This window comes from Myodes glareolus, chromosome 5 (assembly GCF_982192425.1).
Source record: "Myodes glareolus chromosome 5, mMyoGla1.1, whole genome shotgun sequence".
Classification (NCBI taxonomy): Eukaryota; Metazoa; Chordata; class Mammalia; order Rodentia; family Cricetidae; genus Myodes; species Myodes glareolus.
Genome location: NC_142030.1, coordinates 26,539,651 through 26,560,304, shown reverse-complemented (window position 1 = coordinate 26,560,304; position 20,654 = coordinate 26,539,651). Strand labels below are relative to the sequence as shown.

Sequence of the window (20,654 nt, the reverse complement as noted above, 5' to 3'; positions counted from 1 at the left end):
TAAAAGACATTATTTAATGCATAGTAGCATATATATGTATTATATCTTAATGCATAGCATACTAAAGATGAGTGAACTGCTCACCTATCCCAAGAAATAAAGCATTACTGTGGATGCTTATGTCTAAACATGCTCCATCCTCTCTACCAGGGTAACCACCATGCTGAGTTTTGTGTGTGTTGTGACTTTTTATATATCCTCTCTGTGTGCAGGTCCTTGCTGAGAGCATGGCCGTCATCTTCCGGAGTGTCCTGACGGCTTTCCTTGTGCTGTGGTTGCCTCACTGGGGTCTGTACATTTTTTCTCTGGCACAGGTGAGACCCATGCTTTACTCGACATCGTCTGTTTTCTCACCTGGTTCCCACTCGCACGTGTTTATGTTCACAGTATTCATGCTTGTGGGAATAGTTGGAAACTCCAGAATTTTGGCTTGCCACCACTTCTCCAGCTGCTATATCCATCCTGTTTCACACAGTGGCACCACTAGTGTCCCTAGGGACCTGGGGAGGGTCATACTTTCCAGTTGTCTGGCATCAAAAACTCCTTTTAGACATTCTGTGGGCAGGCCCATATCAAACTGGTATGTGATTGTCTCATAGTCTAATGGAGGAGTGTGTGTGTGGGGAACAAGAGGGTGGGGTAGGAATCGAATTGTATGTGTATTATTTTCCTAGAATTTCAGTCAGCTGTTGGCAGAATAGGAGGAAACTTAGACTGAAATCTCGCATAATGCAGAGTGAATGACTCAAGTCCAAGCAAGTCCATTCTCAGGTTTAGCAATTTTCGCCCATCTTGTATTTTAGCTGTGGTCTGTAGCTCCAGCTCTGACAGAGATTGTGCTGGAGTGAAAGAAGTGTGAAAAAGAAGCCTAAAGTGATCATGGGGTCACACCTTTAATCCCAGCACTCAAGAGGTGGGGCAGGCTCATGTCTACAAGCTCAGTGCCTACTAGAGTTCAAAACTACACAGAGAAACCTTGTCTCAAAGACCTAAATAAATAAGAAGATGAAAGTAAACAGAATGAAGCCTAAGATCAGATGTTTACCAGGCATCGAAAGATGTGTGAAGTGGTTTGCAGGGTTTGTTTTGGTTTTGGGTTTTTGGGTTTTTTTGTTTGTTTGTTTGTTTGCTTGCTTTTGTTTTTGTTTTTATTTTGGAGAAAGGGTATTGTTGTCTTCCTGTGTAATCTTGCACTCACAATTTTCCTGGCTTCATTTTGTAGGTTTCCTGTGTTTTAGTTTTGTTTGTGGTTTTTGTTTTGGAGACAGTTTCACACTGTGGTCCAGCCTGACCTTGAACTTACGGCAGTGCTCCTAAGTGAGCCTCAAAACTCCTGAGATTAGAGACATGAACTTCCATGCCTGGATTTCTAGTTTGTAGTTTCTATTAGTGTTTGAGAAGGCAAATGATTTAGTAATGATTTATTTGACGTTCTTTCCTATGTCCTCTGAAAACTACAGATTTTTTATGGAACACAAGCTAATTAGATTTAAAATTAATTAAGAATGAACATTGCCCACAAAGCAATTTGAAAAGAGATACATAGTTTAGAGAAATTATCTGTGGTTATTTTTCCCTTGTCTTATTGGACGTAGAGCTATAGTTTTTGTCATTATCCTTGTTTTTATGCGTTCTCTCTAGTAGGCTAGAAGGCCTCAGGAACACCCAATGTGATCCGCTCTTACTGTGGGAAAGGCACTTGGCACTATGTGTTTCTAATGCACAGCTCCTATCCGTGATAGGGTCTTAGTTCAGCAAAGGAAACTGAAGGCATTTGTTTGCATACAGTGAGACACAGGACAGTCACTGACAGATGTGTAACAGATGCAGTGACATTGCAGAGCAACAGGTGAGCCTTGCCCGGGCACTGAGAGTCCCCTTGTCAAACCTGCATCCCAGGTCTTCCTTGAATTGCCTGTGAAACTCCCCTCAGAGTAAATAAGGAATACTTATACCTGACAATGAGGATAAGCCACTCAGATAAATACTGGGCAAAGAACTTAAACAGACATTTTTCTAAAGAATATATAAAATAAATGGACAATTAGCACATGGAAAAATGTTTAGGATCAATAATTATTAGGGAAATGCAAACCAAAACCATAGTGAGGGCCTGTCCTGACCTTTAAATCCAGCACTGGGCAGGCAGAAGCAGGCAGACTTCTGGGAGTTCAAGGCCAACCTGGTCTACCTTGTGAGTTTCATAACAACCTGGGCTACATAGAGAAAATCTGACTAAAAATGAACAAACAAATATGTGATTTTTACCCTTTTGGCTTTTTGAGGGACCCACCATCCAGCTCCCAGATAAATCACACATGGAGACTTATTCTCATGTATAATTCCTCAGTCTTAGCTTGGTTTGTTTCTTGCCAGCTTTTCTTAAATTATCCTGATTACCTTTTGTCTCTGAGCTTTTATCTTCCCTATTTCTGTACACCTTTCCTTGCTTCTTTCTCTGTGGCTTGCTGTGTAGGGGGGTGGTTGGCCCCTGATGTCCTCCTCTCCTTGTTCTCCTGCTGCTCGTTCTCACTGCTCTTAGATTCCTCCTTCTACTTATCCTCTCTGCCTGCCAGCCCTGCCTGTCCTTGCCCCTGCCTCGCTATTGGCCGTTTAGCTCTTTATCAGGACCGTCAGGTGTCTCAGACAGGCAAAGAGTCACAGCTTCACAGTTAATCAAATGCAGCATAAACAAAAGCTACACACTGGAAAATAATATTCTACAATAAGCACACTTTTATCACTTCTTACTAGGGCGGGTATTATTTTTATTGGGTATAGACTAACAAATGTAGGCAAGGTCGTGGAGAAGTTGAAACTAGTACATCTCTGCCTACACATAAGGAATGCAGCTGCCGTGAAACGCAGTATGACAGTGCCTCTAAGAGTTAAACAGCTCTATCATATGACCTAGCACTTCCACTCTCAAGTATGCACAGCAAAGAGAATGTTCACACTGTTCATAGTGACCAAAAGGTAGACACACCCAAGTGCCCATTAACCACTGAACTGGGTAAGCAAATTTGGTGTGTCCATGTAATGGAATGTTATTCAGTTCTAAGAACTTCCGTGCATGATGGCCTACATGTAATCACAGCACTCTGGAGGCAGAGGCAGGAGGAGCCATGTAAATTTGGGGCCAGCCTGGTCTTCAGAGTCCCAGGACAGCCAGAGGTCAGTGATAAGAACAGACAACTACTGATCTATTCTAAGATGGAGGTAAACCTTGAAAATATACTAAGTGGAAGAAGTAGTCGGCCAATTATATGTTGCCCTTGATGTTTCATGTCAGGATAGGCAGGTCCACAGACACAGCAAATTAGCAGTTGCTAAATGATGGGGAATGAGCAGTAACTGCTTGAAGGGTCCATAATTTGTTTTGAGGTGATGAAAATATTAAGGAATTAGATAGTGGTGATACCTTGATGGTTTTATAGCAATATAAGTATACTACAAGCCACTGAATCCCATAGTTAAAACAGTAACTTTTATCATGTGACTTTGTCCTTATGGAAACAGTAGGGAGGGTCCTGTGGCTGTGGTACCCGGCCTTCAGCTTGCCACTGTTCCCCAAAACTCCACTCAGCAGAAAATCGAGGCGCGGTGGAAAAGTGCACTTATCACAGAAGAGCACATGGGTATTGGCTGCTGTGGCTCACAGCCACACTGCTTGTCTTTTAAGGGCTTGAGGCCTGAAGGCTGGTGGACAGGCCTTATGTATGGCTGAGAGTAGAGCGCATAGGAGGCAGCCTACCAACCACGGCTCCTCTTTTTCCCTGCCACATGCCTTCTGACCGGCGTTTCCTTGGTGCAGGCAAGTAGAAAGAGGGAGTTAGTGGCCCCAGGTCTTGAGCTAGGGTGCGCTGCCATTCTCAGAAGGGAAGGAGGGCAGAAGGGAGCCTGTGAAGGGGCCCTTTTGGATACTCATTTTCAACGTGCAAACAAAAGCTGGATGGCCCACTTCTGACCAGAATTGATTCTTTTGTCCCAGATGGGTGGAGGGTGAGGTAGACCTTCTTACAACCCCACCTTTTCCTCCTGCAGCTTGAATCCGCTGTCACCCTGCCAGAGGAGAGAGCCAGTAGCCCAATTCCATTGTAATCAGAAATAGCACAGGTTCCACGGTTATGGAAAAGCCAGTTCTAAATGATGGCAGATTCTTGACTATCAGCACAGTGAGGGCACCTGGAGCCACAGTTTGCTGGGTGGGTACCTGACGTTGCTGGATCTGAGCTAGCGGCATCTGCCACTGTGATTCAGTTCTCCAGCAAGTGAAGTGCTGTGAGCCTGTGCATGAAGGTGCTGCAGTGGAGCTGACCTGCGTTCAGTGCTGTGCTGCTCTTTGGAAAGTGCGGTTAATTACGAGTTCTATTTACCTTGAAGAGAATATTTATAGTTCTGTTGTAATTATGCCTGTAACAAAACAATTTCATTTCAACCCTTCATTTTCTTGTTTCAGCTTTTGTATACTGCTGTTCTGGTGCTCTGCTATGTGATTTATATAATAAAATTACTGCATTCCCCAGAATCAGCCAAGGAACTAACTCTTCCTGTCTCCAGAATAACACAACTGTTGCCCACTATTAGAAGAAGCAGAGTGAGTAATGCATTTTTATCTCTTATCATTTAATTCACAGGTGATGGTTGGCCTTGAGATAAGGAAACTGCACTGGCTTATTATAATAGGAAGATAACTTTGCAGTTGTATTTATTGAGTGAGTCCTTGCCACATACCAGGTGAGGATTTCCAAATCTTAGCACTGGTCATTTTGGGGCAGGATGCTCTTTGGTGTAGGGACTGTGGTTTGCACTGCAGAATGTTGAACATCCCTGGCCTCTGGATGGCTCTCGCACTTCTGCCCACAAATATCGCACTTAGCAGTGTCTCCCCAGAGACAGACCTGCTCCTGGGAGAGGAAAAACTATGCTAGGCCCTGTAAGTGCTTCATGTACTCAGCCAGTGGGTGTACCAACCTGAAGGCTGACATTGTGACTCTTTGTATTTCAGAGATTGAGCACATAAAGTACCTGCCCGAGATGAGGGTGGAGTGAAGTTAGGAGCCTGCAGGGAACCAAGTTCCCCGTGTTCCACTTGCATCTCTGCCTTTTCCTTTAGTCTGTGCTGACCTCTGGCAGAGGCAGTTCAGAATTCTGAGAATGCCCAAATAACTCCCAGTGGTTATTTTGTTTGTTTGTTTGTTTGTTTGTTTTTGGACCCTTTTGAGACAAAGTTTTACTTTTTTTAAAAAAAAGTATTTATTTATTACTTATACAATATTCTGTCTGTGTGTCTGCCTGCAGGCCAGAAGAGGGCGCCAGATCTCATTACAGATGGTTGTGAGCCACCATGTGGCTCATGTCCTGGGAATTGAATTCAGGACCTTTGGAAGAGTAGGCAATGCTCTTAACCTCTGAGCCATCTCTCCAGCTTCCTAAACTTTTGCTTTTTATCCCATACGAGCCTCTCACTTGCAATACGAGCCTCTCACTTGCAGTCCTGCTGCCTCAGCCTTCTGAGTGCCTGTGTGAAAGACAGGAAAGACACCATGTCTAGCTCATGATCACTTTTGTTTTGTTTTGAATCTTGGCGTGAGGCCAGCATTTCACATGACTGCTTTCCCATCAGACCAAATGAGAGGACTGGGTGCTGGCATGTGGGGATGAAGCACAGCCTTGTTCCACTCAGCTCTTTCACTCTTGGGCTGTTTGCCGTGTATTTTCCAGCTCCAGGGTCAGTGCTTCTGGCCGGCCTGGAGCCAAAGCATCTTGTGGGACAGTACACCACAGCCTTTCCTCAGACCCACTTGCTCCTTTTTGAGCATATGCCTTTTTCTCAGCACGTGTTTGCTTGTTCGCTTTTAGTAGAAGGGTATCCCTGCCATTACGTGAAGAGGTAGCCAAACACGTGAAAATAGTCTCAGGATTTATGGAGTCTCATTATACAGCTCTTTAAGAAGGACCAGAGTCTGTGTCAGAGCCAGATGTGTTCTCAGGTGTTAACAAGGAGCAGGCCATACTCATCAGCTGCTTCTAGCAAACCTGAGTCAGGGACAGTTGGCGACCATTGCGTCTCCTCCTCTGTGGGTGTAGATCGTTAGGACTGCAGGTTCGAAGAGTCCCTCTGCTACCCTGTTCTCCAGTGCCCACTGTTGTCTAAACAGCTCTTCATATTGGACCAGCCCTGTTCTCCAGGGTGTTTTGGAAAGGAGCAATTGAATTAATAGTTTCTTTTCATGCCAAGTAAGGGTAATAATGACCCATCCCTTGAGAGTCTTGAGAGTCTAATGAGATGGGACCTGTGCAGGCTGAACACTGGCCTGGCACAAGTGGATGTCACCGTCTTCTCTTGGCTGTGCTGGAGCAAGGCTAACACTGACGGCAATGACATGAGAATGTCACAGTTTAACGAGCAGTCCACACTGAAAGTACCTGCCCCAATTCTGAAATGACTGTCCCCACGCTTCGTGTGACTCAGAACACACATACAGGAAGAGACATTTCTAGGTCTCAGAGAGCTTCCTGTGGGTCTGGAAGGCATCGGGGATAGATCTGAAGCCTGCAGACTCTGATTTTGTTTTGTTTTGATTGGGAGGAGACTTGGTTCTTTTGCCTGGGCTAGTGCTGAACTCTTGGGCTCAATCTTCTTGTCTCATCTTCACCAATAATTGGGACTATCGACTGCCGCCACATCTGGCCAGAGTCTTTATATTTAAAATTGGCTTATCTGACTCATGAGGCTCTTCTGAAGACTTCAGGAGCTCCACAAAGTTATTCGAACTTTGAAAAGAGCCATTTAAGATGAACCTGATAGCACATGACAGCTACACAAGGAGCTGAGGTAGAAGGTCAAGAGCCCAAGGACTGCCTGGGCTATGTAGTGAGTTCCAGACTGCATAGGCAGCTTAGTGAGACCCTGTCTCAAAATTGAAAAAAGGAAAAAATCTAAGATTATAGCCTAATGTTTGTAAGATCCTGGTTCAGTTCCAAGTAGTGCCAGAAACGATGCAGGGGGAGATAGGGAGCTTCAGGGAGGGAGGAACGAGCAGTCTAGGACAGCAGCCGCTCTGTGCCGGCACTGACGTGAGTTTTTGTGTTACATCTTCACAAGGTCCTGTGAGGTAAACGTTCTCTCCGTTTACAGATGGGAGAGCTGAAGGTCAGAGGAGCTAAGTGACTGTAACCCCAAACCATGGAGCTTGATTTGAATCCACTTCCTTGAGATTGCTTTCTGTGGACTGGCTCTGATCTATGTGGCTAACTAGTCTTCCAAAAGAATCGGGCTTTTTTTTATCGGGTAGTTTTTATTTACTTAAAGATTGAGAAGTTCCAGGTAGAAAAATTACTCAGGCTTATTGTTTTTAATGGGGTGAAGAGAAGAGTCTTCAGCCAGATGTAGTGGTGTATTCTTCTAATTCCAACATTTAGGAGGCAGGTGGATCTCTGTAAATTCAAGGCCAGCCTGGTCTGCATAGTGAGTCCCTGCCTCAAAACAAACGACAAGAAGAGAATAGTCTGTGCTCAGCTCTCCCGTGAGCAGCGTGCCTGTCTGTCTCCTTGGAGTGGCGGTCTGCCCCAGGCTCCTGTGCAAAACCATTCTCACAGTCATGCAAGGTCAATTTGACCAAATGATAGGGTTTCCCTTCCTAATCTTCTAGAATTCCATTTTCTTTTTAGGTATTTATTTAGATATTTTTGTTTGTTTGCTTTTAAAGATAGGGTTTCTCTGTGTAGTCCTGGCTGTCCTGGAACTCATTCTGTAGATCAGGCTGGATTGAACTCAGAGATTCGCCTGCCTATGCCTCCCAAACCAGGGTTAAAGGTGTGTGCCACCACCACCTGGCTTCATTTAGATTTGTAATAAATTAATGGCAGCTTAAATAATCACCACTTTGTATATTCTTTGGCATGCCTAAAAAGGCTGCAGATATTTAAGTAAAGCTGTGGAGTTCACCACAGCAAGCATGTCTTCAGCATGAGTCCATGTTGAGTGCATTGTGGTGGGGCATCCGATGCAGACTCAGCTAGCCACACTGAGTGCTGCGTCATCACAGTGCACAGGACTGTGTGCATCTAGTGTCATCAGAACAGAAGCTCGGGACGACTGAGAATCCTATCTGAATTCAGAAAGGCTTCCTGGAGGAAGCTGCCTTGAGAGAGAGCTTGACAGGGGTGGGCAGAAGTGAGCCGTGTGTGTGGTGATATTCAGAACCGCAGGGAGAACAAAAGCGTTGTTTAACCTGCGCTGTTCCCATCACTGGGCATTCAGAATATGGACATTCCAGTCATGAAATGAGAACGGTCTGTAGGGAATGGCAGGTAGACAGGGCTGATAGGGAGCTGGGAAAGGGTGAGCCGGGTCAGTAAAGTACTGTATGTGTGCAAAATTGTTGAAGAACAAGTTTAATTTTAAAAAATTAAAAATAACCAATCTTTTTCTACTCTAAAACAAAACAAAACCTTCCTTAAGCTTCACTGCTCCCAAATTAAGCTCAAACTCTACTCTTCCAGAGTTCCCGCTACTTGGTGTTAGCCCAGCATGCCATGCTCACCTCCCTTCATAATCTCTAGCCACCCTCTATTCTGTCACCCTCTGTCTGGTACACTCAAGGACCCCAGTCATCTCTATATTCTGAAGCATCTCTTTTGTTCTTCCCGTGGTTCTGAATATCACCACACACACACGGCTCACTTCTGCCCACCCCTGTCAAGCTCTCTCTCAAGGCAGCTTCCTCCAGGAAGCCTTTCTGAATGCAGATAGGATTCTCAGTCGTCCCGAGCTTCAGTTCTGATGACACTAGATGCACACAGTCCTGTGCATTATGATGACGCAGCACACAGCGTGGCTGGCTGAGTCTGCATTGGGTGTTCCATCACATGCTTGCTGCGGTGAGCTCCACAGCTTTCTGTTGTATTTTGTGACCTACTGAGTTCAGCAAGGGCCTTCTGTGTGGCTGTCGGGCTGGAGATATTTGGAGCTAGGTGGGCTCAGCAGTGGGTATACAAGTGAAGACAATGGTTGGTCTTCTCTCAGAATTTTTTTTTTTTGAAACACGATCTAATGTAACCCAGGCTAGCTTCTAACCATGTAGATGAGGATACCCTTAAACTTGTGGGTTTTGTTCCTACTTCCTGAGTGCTGGGTTACCATACCCATCTGAAAGGTTTTTAGTGGTGCTGGGTGGCTTTATAGTGTTTGACTTTTCTCTTATTCAGCCCCTAAGATCTCCATGAAACAGGACTTCTCTCTCTCTCTCTCTCTCTCTCTCTCTCTCTCTCTCTCTCTCTCTCTCTCTCTCTCTCTCTCTCTCTCTGGGACAGGGTCTCACTATATATATATCTAGCCCTAAGCTCTTAGTCCCTTGTGCCTCAGAGTTTGAGTGTCTAGCTAATCCTCCTGTAAGATAGAGCTTATCTCATTTTGCAGGCGACAAAAGCAAGGCTTAGCAAAGTTAGCTGTCTTGCCCATGGTCTTTGGGCTAAGTCAAGAAGCAGTTTAAACTAGGCTCTAAGCTTAGTGCAGAGCCTGAACCTACAGGGAGAAGGATGGGCTAGTCCAGAAGTTTAAGTGAAAAGTCTGGCTGGGAGGAAGTGATGAGGACAATCATGAGGTGGATGAAAAGGGAGGATGGGCAAGTCTGGGGCAGCCAGTGGCCTGTGAGGACTGGTACATGAAGAGAAAGGAGAAGGGAGAGAGTGCTGTATGGAGCAGTGGAGCAGTGGAGGCGATGCCTGTGATGCCCGTGGCCTCAGGCTTCCCAGTGACTTATCTGTGTGGAGGGCTACGGCTGCTCATCCTGAGTCAGAAGACTTTGGGAGGGGAAGAGTGACTCAGCAGGACGAGCCTGATTCTGATTCTAAGCATGTCACCTTTCACCCTCCGAGTCTCGGTGCCAGTTAACACAGCAAGGCTGTGAGATGTCTGCTTAAGAGATTTCAGAGGAATTCATGCTCAGCTTTATTAAATAGTGTCACTCACCGCCCCAGTTGGAGGATCTATTCTAAATAGGAGGATATAAGTTCCCAGAATTTGCTTTCTCTTTTCTATCGCTTAGCGGCATGAGAACCCAAGCCTCAGTGTGGACTTCCTGCCAATGTGTTCTTAATGAACACTTTGGCCATAGTAAATAGTGTGGTCTTTCCTTCTGAATCTATGCTGAAGGCATTAGGATTCACTCTCCCAAGGACTTTTCTCTTTTGAAAGCTGAACCTATTGCCCAAACACATATACTACTACTTACTGGCAAGTAGGCTTCAACAAGAGTATCACAGGGTCTGATGTAGTGACGCACACCTGCAATCCCAGCATTTGAGAGGATGAGGAGGGGCAGTGTCTACAAGCTTTTGAGGTAGCCAACCTGGGCCACCTAAGTGAAAGTGTCTTCGGAAAGGGGGGGTGGCAGGACCCAAGAGTCCACGAGTAAACTTCAGCTTCTCGTTTCCTTTGAAAACAGCACAGGTACTACAGCACAGACCCTCAGAGGGACACCGTTGTGCCAGGGCGGGGCGGGGGAGGGGAGCGATGGGCGATGGAGATGCTGTCTCTTCCGCAGTTGCCCATGGACAGAGTTTGTCTGAGAATGAATGGTCCACAGTGCCCTCTTGTGGTGTTAGGTTGTCTGGCACCTTTTGTTCTGGAGAACATCTTTGGCCCTATTTCCTTCTGCCTGGGGAAGGCTTCCTTCGCGGCTAGAGATACTTTGGCATCTTCTCAGAGTTTTTGACGCCCTGAAGGCAGCACAGTTCTGGAGGACTCAGGCCCATCCTCTTCTTGTCTAAAAGAAAAGGGGAGAAGGATCAGGCTGGAAGCCCCCACTTTCTCAGGGGTGTTCTAGGATTGCCCTGGCTACAATAGCCTGAGCTGCTGCAGCTGTAGAGTTCGGGGGTCTGAGCTGAGGGGCAGTGAGTTTAGGGTACGTACTGCGCTTTAAAGGTTGGGGTGGAAACAACAGTGTGAATGCTGCGCTGTGTCTTTATCTTCATCATGTGGTATAAGAATAATATCTTTTTCTCTTTCGATTCTTCAAGATAGAGCTGTTCTGAAACTCACTCTGTAGACCAGTCTGGGCTTGAACTCAGCAATCCACCTGCCTCTGCCTCCTGAGAGCTGGAATTAAAGACATGTACCACCACTGCCCAGCAGAATAATATTTTGAGTTAAGTATATTAAAATTATGCAGCAGGATGTGATGGCGTGCCCATAATATCAGCAGTTGGTAGGTGGAGGCAGGAAGATCCAAAGTTCACTGTCATCCTCTGTTACATAATGAGTTCAATGTTAGATGGGTCATATAAAACTCTATCTTAAAAGAAATGTGTGGTGGTGTGGGATTGTAGTCCTGGCACTTGGGTGTGGAGGCGAGAAAGCAGAGAGTTCACAGTCACGTTTGGCCAGTGAGATGGCCCGGCTGGAGGAGCTGCTCTGGCTGAGCACACCTGGTAACCTGAATTCCAACCCTGGAATCCATGTAAACGTAGGAGAAAACTGACTCCCCAGAGGTGTTTTCTGACCACCTTGTGAGCGCACGTGCGTGCACATATGCTCAACGTTTGTCTTAATTAGCTAGTTATGGTGTTGCCTATCTGTATCTCAGCACTCAGGAGGGGAGACTAAGACAGGAGGATCATCAGTAACGGGTTACATATTATAATAGCTAATATTGATTATCAACCCAACAGGAGCTAGAACCATTTAGAAAAGGCCCCTTTAAGCAGATCTGTGAGGGAGTCTCTAGATTAGGTTGACTCGGGTGGGGAGGTGCATTCTTAGTGTGTGCAGAACCAGTCATGAGTGGGTCCTGGACTAGACTGAAGGGGAAAGGAGCTGACCATTGGAATTCATTGTCTTCTGCATCCTGACTGCGGATGCAGCACTGCCAACTGCCTCAGCTCCTGGCTTTCCAGGACGGACCCTGGAAGTGTGGGCCAGCCTAGCCTCCTTCCTTGAGTCTCTCACATCAGTGTTTTGTCATGGCAATGAGACAGAGGGCTTAGCCACATAGTGAATTTAAAGTTATTTGGCTATATAGCTAGAGCATATGTTGAAAAGCAAAACAGAATGATTTGCCTTGTTTCTTTTTCCTGTTTTCTGTGGCTGCAGAAACTAAGCTTTATAATTCTACTGGGCAGCATTGTTCTGGACTTAACGTCTGAGATTCTAGGATGCCTGCAACAGAGTCCCCACTGGGAACTGAGGGAAACCAATTAGTTCAGTGTTCACTTTTGGCTTTCTGACTTGAAGGCTTGCTGAGTGTTTGTTTCCTCACCTTCATTGTCTTTAGGAAGTGGCAGCCTGAGGCTCCTGGAAAGTTCAGAAGAGGCAGAGGTAAAGTTAGGGTTTTGTTGATGGGATTATTAATCTAGACTTTGCTCTGTTGTACTGACTCTGAGTGGTTTACCTGACCTAGGAAGGCTGGGTTTCTTCTGGAATGTGTGAGTACACCTTATAACTGTGTCAAGGCTAAGTGGCCAACCATAGCCTTAAGATAAGGAATACAAGGGGTGGAATTTGAAGAACAAATCTATCTAATCTATATATCTAATCTATATATCTATCTTTTTTTTTAAGGAAAAAACTGAATGTGAACTGTGTTTTAGATGTGGTAGTGTTCTGTCTATATTTTCAAAGGCATCCAAAGGAACACCAGTAATTTTTTAGGGTTTTTTATGTATGATTTAGATATGCCTAAGACTTTGCCTTCCAATGTTGGAAGTCAGCTTTCTGTTATTGTAACAACTAACCGAAATAAATCATAAAAATCTAGTCCAGTTTTAGTTTTTTTTTTATAGACAAGGTCTTACTGTATAGTCTAGCTGGCCCCAAACTCACTCTGTCACCAGAATATTCTGAATGGAGGTCAGTTCTTTTTTCTACCTCCTGATGCTGGAATTACAGGAGCCACCACTCCTGTTTGTTTGAATTTTTTTGCTTTGTTTTTTGAGATAGGGGCCCACTTTGTAATCTAGGCTGATCTAGAGCTGCCCTTTATAGCTAAGACCGGTTTTGAACTCAGAATGTTTCTGCTTCAGCCGTCTGGATACTGAGGTTACAAGATGCCTGTCCAGAAAATCTTTCCATCCATGGTCCTGTTGGTCCTGCTGCAGTGAGCCTGTGTCAGGGTAGCACATTGTGGAAGTGCATGGCTAAACAAAAAGTTCCCTCCTGTCTGGAAAGGGAAAGGAGAGAAGGGGCCGGCACAGTGCCCTCCACAGCACACGCTTAGTGGCCTTAGTCCTTTCTCACTGCGCACCACTGAAAGGCTCTGCCACCTTCCAGTCAGGTCCTACTGAAGACCAGGCTTTCACCACAAGGCCTTCAGGAACATTCAAGGTTTAAATTATAGCTGCCATATACATTATTTTCTGGTATATTTTGGTTCTGTGTGCTTATCCCTGATTGAAGATTCAGAGGGAACTATTCAAGTTGGGACCTTATGGGCCTTTGCCTCCCAGGTAGCTCTTAGCTTTGAAATGCTGGTAATTTTGTTTTATGATTTGTTTTCCTTTTAGGCATTTGTCAATTGGAAAGAGGCTAAATTGACTTGGAGTTTTTTCAAACAATCTTTCTTGAAACAGATTTTGACAGAAGGTGAGTAAACCTAAAGGTCGCACTGAGCTACTGGGAGGTCATGAAAAAAGCAAAAGATCTCACGGAATGCTGACACCAGAGCACCTGTCTGGGGTCCTCGCAGAGGACACCTAGAAAATGCTTGCTGTATTTTGTTTTAAATGAAGATAGGGGAACCATTATTTGTTAAGCGTTCCGTTTTACCTAAGCTGTCTAGTTTAAATCTCTCCACAGCCTTATAAAAGATATTCTCTCCGTCTGTATAAGGATGAGGAAACTGGGGGTCGTGCTCTGTGTGGACCGACTTTGGAGTCCTGTAGTTACAAAGGATAGTTTAACTGAAATCCAAGTCTGTGGTAGTCACCTTTCTGTTCCTGTGGCCGAACACCAGAGATAATCACTTAAAAGCAGAAATGGTTCAATCTGGCTCACACTTTTAGCCCATGACTACCTTGTTGCTTTGGGCCTTGTTGCTTTGGGCCCAAGGTAACACAGCCACAGCGTACCATGGCACTAGTGCATGACAGAGGAGGCTTGCTGGGAAACAGACAGGAGCCAGAGTTTAATATATCCTTCAGCAGCATGCTCCAGTGACCTGACTTCTCCCTCTAGTCCCTGCCTCCTGAAGGTTTCAGTAGCACCGTGCCCAGGACTCAAAGCTTAAACACATGGGACTTGGAGGAACACTTCACACCCAAACTGCAGTAAAATCTAACTGGAAAAGCCCAAATTATATCATCTAATAAATTTATTATAAAAGTAGTATATAAATAACAGAAATTTTGAAAATTAGAGAAAAACATATAACCTCATTATCATAACCTAACTTTCTATACATTTTTTGACTCTATTAAGAACTGTCTTTCAGCTGGACAATGGTGGCACACACCTTTAATCCCAGCACATGGGAGGCAGAGGCAAGTGGATCTCTGAGTCTGAGGCCCGCCTGGTCTGCAGAGTGAATTTCAGAACAGTCAAGGCTCAACAGAGAAACCCTGTCTCAGAAAAGTAAAGCAAAAATGTAACATGAGGGGGCCTGCTTGTTGGGGTTTCTGTCCCGCCCGGTACCCCACAACCGGCAAACCCCAAAGAAAATCACAGACGGGACTCCATAAGATTATAAACTGATTGGCCCATTAGCTCAGGTTTCTTATTAACCCTTATAGCTTATATTAACCCATTATTCTCATCTATGTTAGCCATAATGGCTCAGTACCTTTCTCAGCTGAGCAGCTTACATCTTTCCTCTCCGGTGATCTGGGCAGAACTGGCGGAGGGAGCTTCCTGTTTTCCCAGAATACTCCCAGTCTCTTTGCTCCACACCTACTTCCTGTCTGGCTTTCCCGCCTATACTGCCTGCCTGGCCAATCAGCGTTTTATTGAAATATGATTGACAGAATACAGATAATTCTCCTGCACCATTTCCCTCTTTTTTTTTTTAAACAAAGGAAAATACCCATAGTCCATTTGTTGGGAATGTGGGCGTAGTATTTCAGGCTACTTCCTGCTGGTTGGGGGTGCTGATGATCTTATGGGGACCTAAAGAAAATTTAGAGTTATAATCAAGTCCTGACTGGAGTATCCTGTGAGTCTTGATCATCTCAGGAATCAGTCTTGAATCTGTTCTGGATGTAGAACTCTGTCATCTGGGCCATCTGTTCCTATCAGAGATTTCTCAGGTGGTCTTCCTTTTTCGAACCTGATATTTCTTAACTCAGAATGAATCCACAGCCTCTCATTTTCTGTGGAAACAAAAGCAAAATCTCTTCTCCAAAGTAACATACCTTTTGACTTCAGTTTTGAAGCCAAGGTATTTTCAAAATATCTATCTTGGATTAATTCAGCAGCATTTATAAGCAAATATCTTTTAGCAGCTGTTGCTCCTTGCTCAGCATTCAAACAATTCAAAGAGAGCATAATAGCATACAGTATCAAGATTCTCTGTATATTTTCCATCTTTATTTTAACCTCTATTTCTTTTATTTTTACTTTTACAGACAGGTTCTCTGTATATCTTTGTCCTGGAATAACTCTGTAGACCAGGCTGTCCTTGAACTCACAGAGATCCATCCTTCTCTACCTCCCCAGTGCCGGGATTAAAGGCATGTGCTACCACACCTTGAACTCACAGAGATCTGTCTCTGCCTCCCAGGCATTGGGATTAAAGGCGTGTACCACCACACCCAACTACTCCCTTTTTTTCTTTTTTACTTTTAAGAACTTTAACCTTCAGCCTGCATATATTTTTAACACATAGTAAACCATTTAGAGGTTTTTTTTTGTCTTTGAATCTCTCTTTACTGTATCTCTCTCCTTTTTTCTGACCACATGAGCCTTTAAGGAAAGAATTAAAGCCGTGGCTTTGATGGCTGGATCCAGCCCATTCTTTAGCTTTCCAGCCTCGTGGCTGAGGTACCGGCTGCAGCCATTTTTCTTGTTACAACTCTATGGCGTTTCAAGGTCCTTGCCAGCAAGCAAGCTGCAGCATTCTGCTCACAGACCACACTCAGTCGGACTGCCTGCCTGAAAGAGTCAGAAATTGCCCTGGCAGGACAGCCCAGAAAGCCGGCATTTTAAAATGGCACAGCTTTTTTCCTGCTATGACTGACAACCGAAAAACATGCGTTCAGGTTTTCATCAACACTATTTAAGTGTTTTGTGGCAGGACCTCTTAAAAGAGCTGCAGGGTTTTGCAGCTAAAGCTGAGTCAGGAAGCCTCTCTTAGATGAGAGCCTTGCTTGCCTCTAGCAAGCAGAGCAGACCCAAGAAATTGCTGCTACCAAAAAAACATGCTTTACTCTATTCTATACCAAGCTTTCTCAAGCTTTCTGTGGATTCAGTTATCCACGTCTGGGAGCCATATGTAATATGAGGGCCAGTTTGTTGGGGTATCTGTCCCTGCCCGGTACCCCACAACTGGCAAGTCCCATAGAATCAAACACACAGAGATCTCTGTAAGTTATAAAGCTGATTGGCCCATTAGGTCAGGCTACTTATTAGCTCTTATAACGTATGTTACCCCATTATCTTTATCTACATTAGCACATGGCTCAGTACCTTTTCCAGTGGGGCAGCTTACATCTTTCCTCTCCGGTGGTCTGGGCAGAACTGGCGGAGGGAGCTTCCTGTTTTTCCACAATACTCCCAGTCTCTTTGCTCCACACCTACTTCCTGTCTGGCTTTCCCGCCTATACTGCCTGCCTGGCCAATCAGTGTTTTATTAAAATATGATTGACAGAATACAGATAATTCTCCCAACACCACAAAAAACCTGTCTTGTGTACAGTAGCGAGAGTGTGCACGTTCTCCCCTTCCACCCCGTGTTTCCTGTACACAGTGTCAGGTACTGAGAACAAAGACAGGTGAGCAACAGCTGTACACACCTGTGGGCTGAGCTTGGATCTCAGTCAGCACATGCTCCTTGAGGACCCCTTGGGAGTTTTGTTTTGTTTTGTTTTGTTTTGTACTATTTTGTTTTGCTATCGTTATACTATATTGTTTAGAGAATAATAATAATTAAAGGAGCCATATGTGTTCAGATCTTCTTTTTTTTTTTTAGAAAATAGCAGCTTTAATAAATTGACAAAGAACAGTATCTATAAACTTAGGGAAAACAAGCAATATAATGAAAATACCCTAAATGACATGAGTAATTTATATTTACACTGACAAATGAGAGATTCCACACACTGTTTTTCTAACTTTTAAGTCCATTGTATTCAGTTCTAATGCATTTTTTTTTCTGAGTATTTTTGATTTACAGTTAGTTTGATCATTAGAATCACAAACTCTTGGATGTGGAGTCTGACTACTTCCAAAAGCTGAAACTGTCTGCAGTGAGGGCACGTCAGAGCAGCGTAGATGGGAGCCTGAGGGGACCCACAGGGTCCCTGTCATGCTCAGTCGTCTTTTCTTGTGAGAAGATGGGAGTTTGACCTTATGATACTTTCCTTTTGAGTTGCCAGGAAGCAAGAACTTGCTCCCTGGGGCTGTGACCACTGTTTGGTACTCTGTCTCTATCATGGCCAGGGTGTTTCATTTGTGGAAAAGAAAATTCAAGCCAGGCATGATATTGCACACCTTTAATCCCAGCACTCAGGAGGCAGAGGCAGGCAGATCTCTGTGTCTGAGACCAGCCTGGTCTGCAGAGTGAGTTCCAGTCAGGGCTACACAGAGAAACCCTGGAGAGAGAGGGAGAGGGAGGGAGAGAGGGAAAAAGGGAGGGAGAGAGAGAGGGTATGTATGTGGTCTCCCTTAAGACTTAGAAGTCATTTTTACTGTTAATATTAACGCAATCTCACCATATTTTATTGCTAATAGACTGATTTTGAAATACTCTTTACTTGGTTTTAATTTGGCTTCAAGATTCCATCAATTAAGGCCTCAGCACTTTCTGAACTGTTGCTGTGAGGTGGTGGGAAATTCGGTGCTAGGACATTGGTCTTTAATTGGTTATCTAATGTTTCTCTGAGATTACTTGCGAACTATATCCAGGCATGGTGGCACACACCTGTAAGCCCAGTACCCAGGAACGTATGGCAGGAGATTCTCAAGATTGAGTCCATTCTTGAACTCACAAAAAGGGTGGGGAGTGGGGGAGTATATTTATCAATTGGAAGCATTGATAGATCATAAAGAAAAGGAAAGAAGAAATGATTATTTCATTTGAAATGCTAATAACTTTGCTTTTCTATTATAGGCGAGCGATATGTGATGACATTTTTGAATGTATTAAACTTTGGCGACCAGGGTAAGATGAAATTCTGTAGTGTTTTCATTAAAGATAGATGCCATTAATAGATACTAGGTCTTGATGATACCCTGTCATGTGATCTGAGTGGCAGGCTTGTTTGGACCCTCACTCTCTACCTGCTTCCTATAGTCACTTTGAGGGGCGGAGCTCATCATAGTCACAAAGTTTTTCTCCCAGGCAGTGCGCCTGGGTAAGTCCCTCAGGATTTGCTTTATATTGATTTTCCAGTGTGATACCAGAGTCATGGAAGTAGAAGTAGAGAAAAGGTTAGTTTTGAGTTGATGACTACTTTCTAAAGGGCTAGTGATAAAAGCACCTCTTTCGTGACTGTGACAATGGCAGGATCGTGGTTGCAATATTGAACTGCAGGTTTTGCATGATATTGTTAGGAATAAATCCTAAGACGAGCAGCTCTGCTGGCGCAAAGAAATCCAATTAAGTCAGATCAAACCTAATTAAAATGCCCATTGTTTTATTAAATACAGTGCTTTGGGTGGCCGAGCACATGGTGGGGAGACAGGAAAGTGGGGAGCACATGCAAACCCGGAACCATGTGTTTCTCCTCTGGGGCACACTTAAATACCCTGTGGGAGTGGTCCTGACCCTCTCTCTCCCCCCGCCCAGAGGGGTCAGGGCCTGGCATGCTGGGATTTAGAGTCCAAACCAAAACAACTCCTCCCAGGCCAGGGGGGTGGGATGGATGCCAGGGGCTGGGGCTATGCTCCAGATTTAGCAGATACTATCATTTGGTGCATAGATCTAGCATTTCTTCAACCACATGGGAATATACAGTTTATCTCCAAATTTGCAAACTTTTGGCTGGGGAAGCAATTTGGTTAGTACAGTGTTTGTCTGGCGTGCACAGAGCCCTGAGTTTAATCCTCCGCACCATGGAAAGTAGGTATGTGGCACACACCTGTAGTCCCAGCGCTTGGGAAATGAGGGTGAGAGATCAGAAGTTCAGGTTTTTCTTGGCTACGTAGATAGTTCAAGACCTGCCAGGGCTACATGAGATCCTATAGCCAAAAGAAATATGAACAATTAAAAATTTTAAATTAAACATTAAATTAGAGAAGTAATTTTCTATAGTGCTGTGAAATTAAGAACTAATGTGATTATTGTTCTTCCTTTCTGTTTTGTAGGTGTATATGATATAGTGAATAATCTTGGGTCCCTTGTGGCCAGGCTAATTTTCCAGCCAGTAGAGGAGAGTTTTTATATATTTTTTGCTAAGGTACTAGAGAGGGAAAAGGATGCCACACATCAGAAGCAGGTAAGGTTGACTTCTCTCGGGTGGATGGGAAGAAATGTGGGCAGTCGGTTTTCCTTCAGTTTGAGCTGATGCTTCCTTCTAGACTTCTTCTTCCTCCTGTTTTGCTTTGGTTTTTGCATGTTTGCTTGTTTGTTTGTTTGTTTTGTGTTGTTTTGTTTTTGAGATAGGATCTCATTATGTAGCCTTAGCTGTCCTGGAACTTACTTTGTAGACCAGGTTGTCCTCGAACTCAGAGATCCGCCTGCCTCTGCCTCCTGAGTGCTGAGATTAAAGGTGCACCACCACCACCTGACCTTGCTGTATTTTTTTGAGACAGGGTTTTGTAGCCCTGGCTGACTTTAAACTCCCTTGTAGCCAAGGTAGACTTGGAAGTTCTTGATCCTTCTGCCTCTACTGCCTACATAGTGGAGTTAAAGGTGTGTGTCATCACACCTGGGTCATTCTCCTGTCACACTCTTGCTGCTGGCAGGATTCAGAGTTTACTTCTCGTTTGCTCCTGGCTGTCCTCCTATCTGACCTTACTCTTTTTTTAAATTTTTTTTTAATATTTATTCATTATGCATACAATATTCTGTCTGCATGTATGCCTGCAGTCCAGAAGAGGACACCAGACCCCATTACAGATGGTTGTGAGCCACCATGTGGTTGTGGGGAATTGAACTCAGGACCTTTGGAAGAGCAGGCAATGCTATTAATCGCTGAGCCATCTCTCCAGCCCCCCCCCCCCATCCTTACTCTTTAATTAGTTAATTCTTGGGTTTCTATTTTTGGTTTTTTGTTTGTTTATTTATTTGTTTTGTGTTTTTTTTTAAAACAGGCTTTCATGTAGCAAATGACAAATGATGGCTTTGAACTTCTAAGTCTCCTGCTTTCACCTGCCAAGTGCTGGGATTTCAGACATGTGCCCCTGCAGGCAGTCTGTGCAACATAAGGGATCACACTGGGAGCCTTGTACATGTCAGGCAGGAACCCTCCCGACTGAACTACATTCCCAGCCCTGTAACCTCTAAAAATTCTGACTTACTCTAAAAAATTTTTGGCTCTTTTTTTGTTTTTGTTTATGT

The 20,654-nt window shown here is 44.4% G+C and overlaps 1 protein-coding gene across 3 annotated transcripts in view; it reads left to right on the top strand.

The window, feature by feature from the left end:
• Positions 1-20,654, top strand: part of Rft1 (RFT1 glycolipid translocator homolog) — a 47,721-nt gene that overhangs the window by 8,692 nt on the left and 18,375 nt on the right. For 2 of the 3 annotated variants that reach the window (XM_048421163.3, XM_085687759.2), the window contains exons 5-9: positions 213-314; positions 4,460-4,597; positions 13,507-13,585; positions 18,264-18,314; positions 19,460-19,590. In XM_048421163.3, the coding sequence (XP_048277120.3) occupies positions 213-314; positions 4,460-4,597; positions 13,507-13,585; positions 18,264-18,314; positions 19,460-19,590 (501 nt within the window). The remainder of the gene's footprint in view (positions 1-212; positions 315-4,459; positions 4,598-13,506; positions 13,586-18,263; positions 18,315-19,459; positions 19,591-20,654) is intronic. The other variant, XM_048421164.3, reaches the window with a different exon arrangement.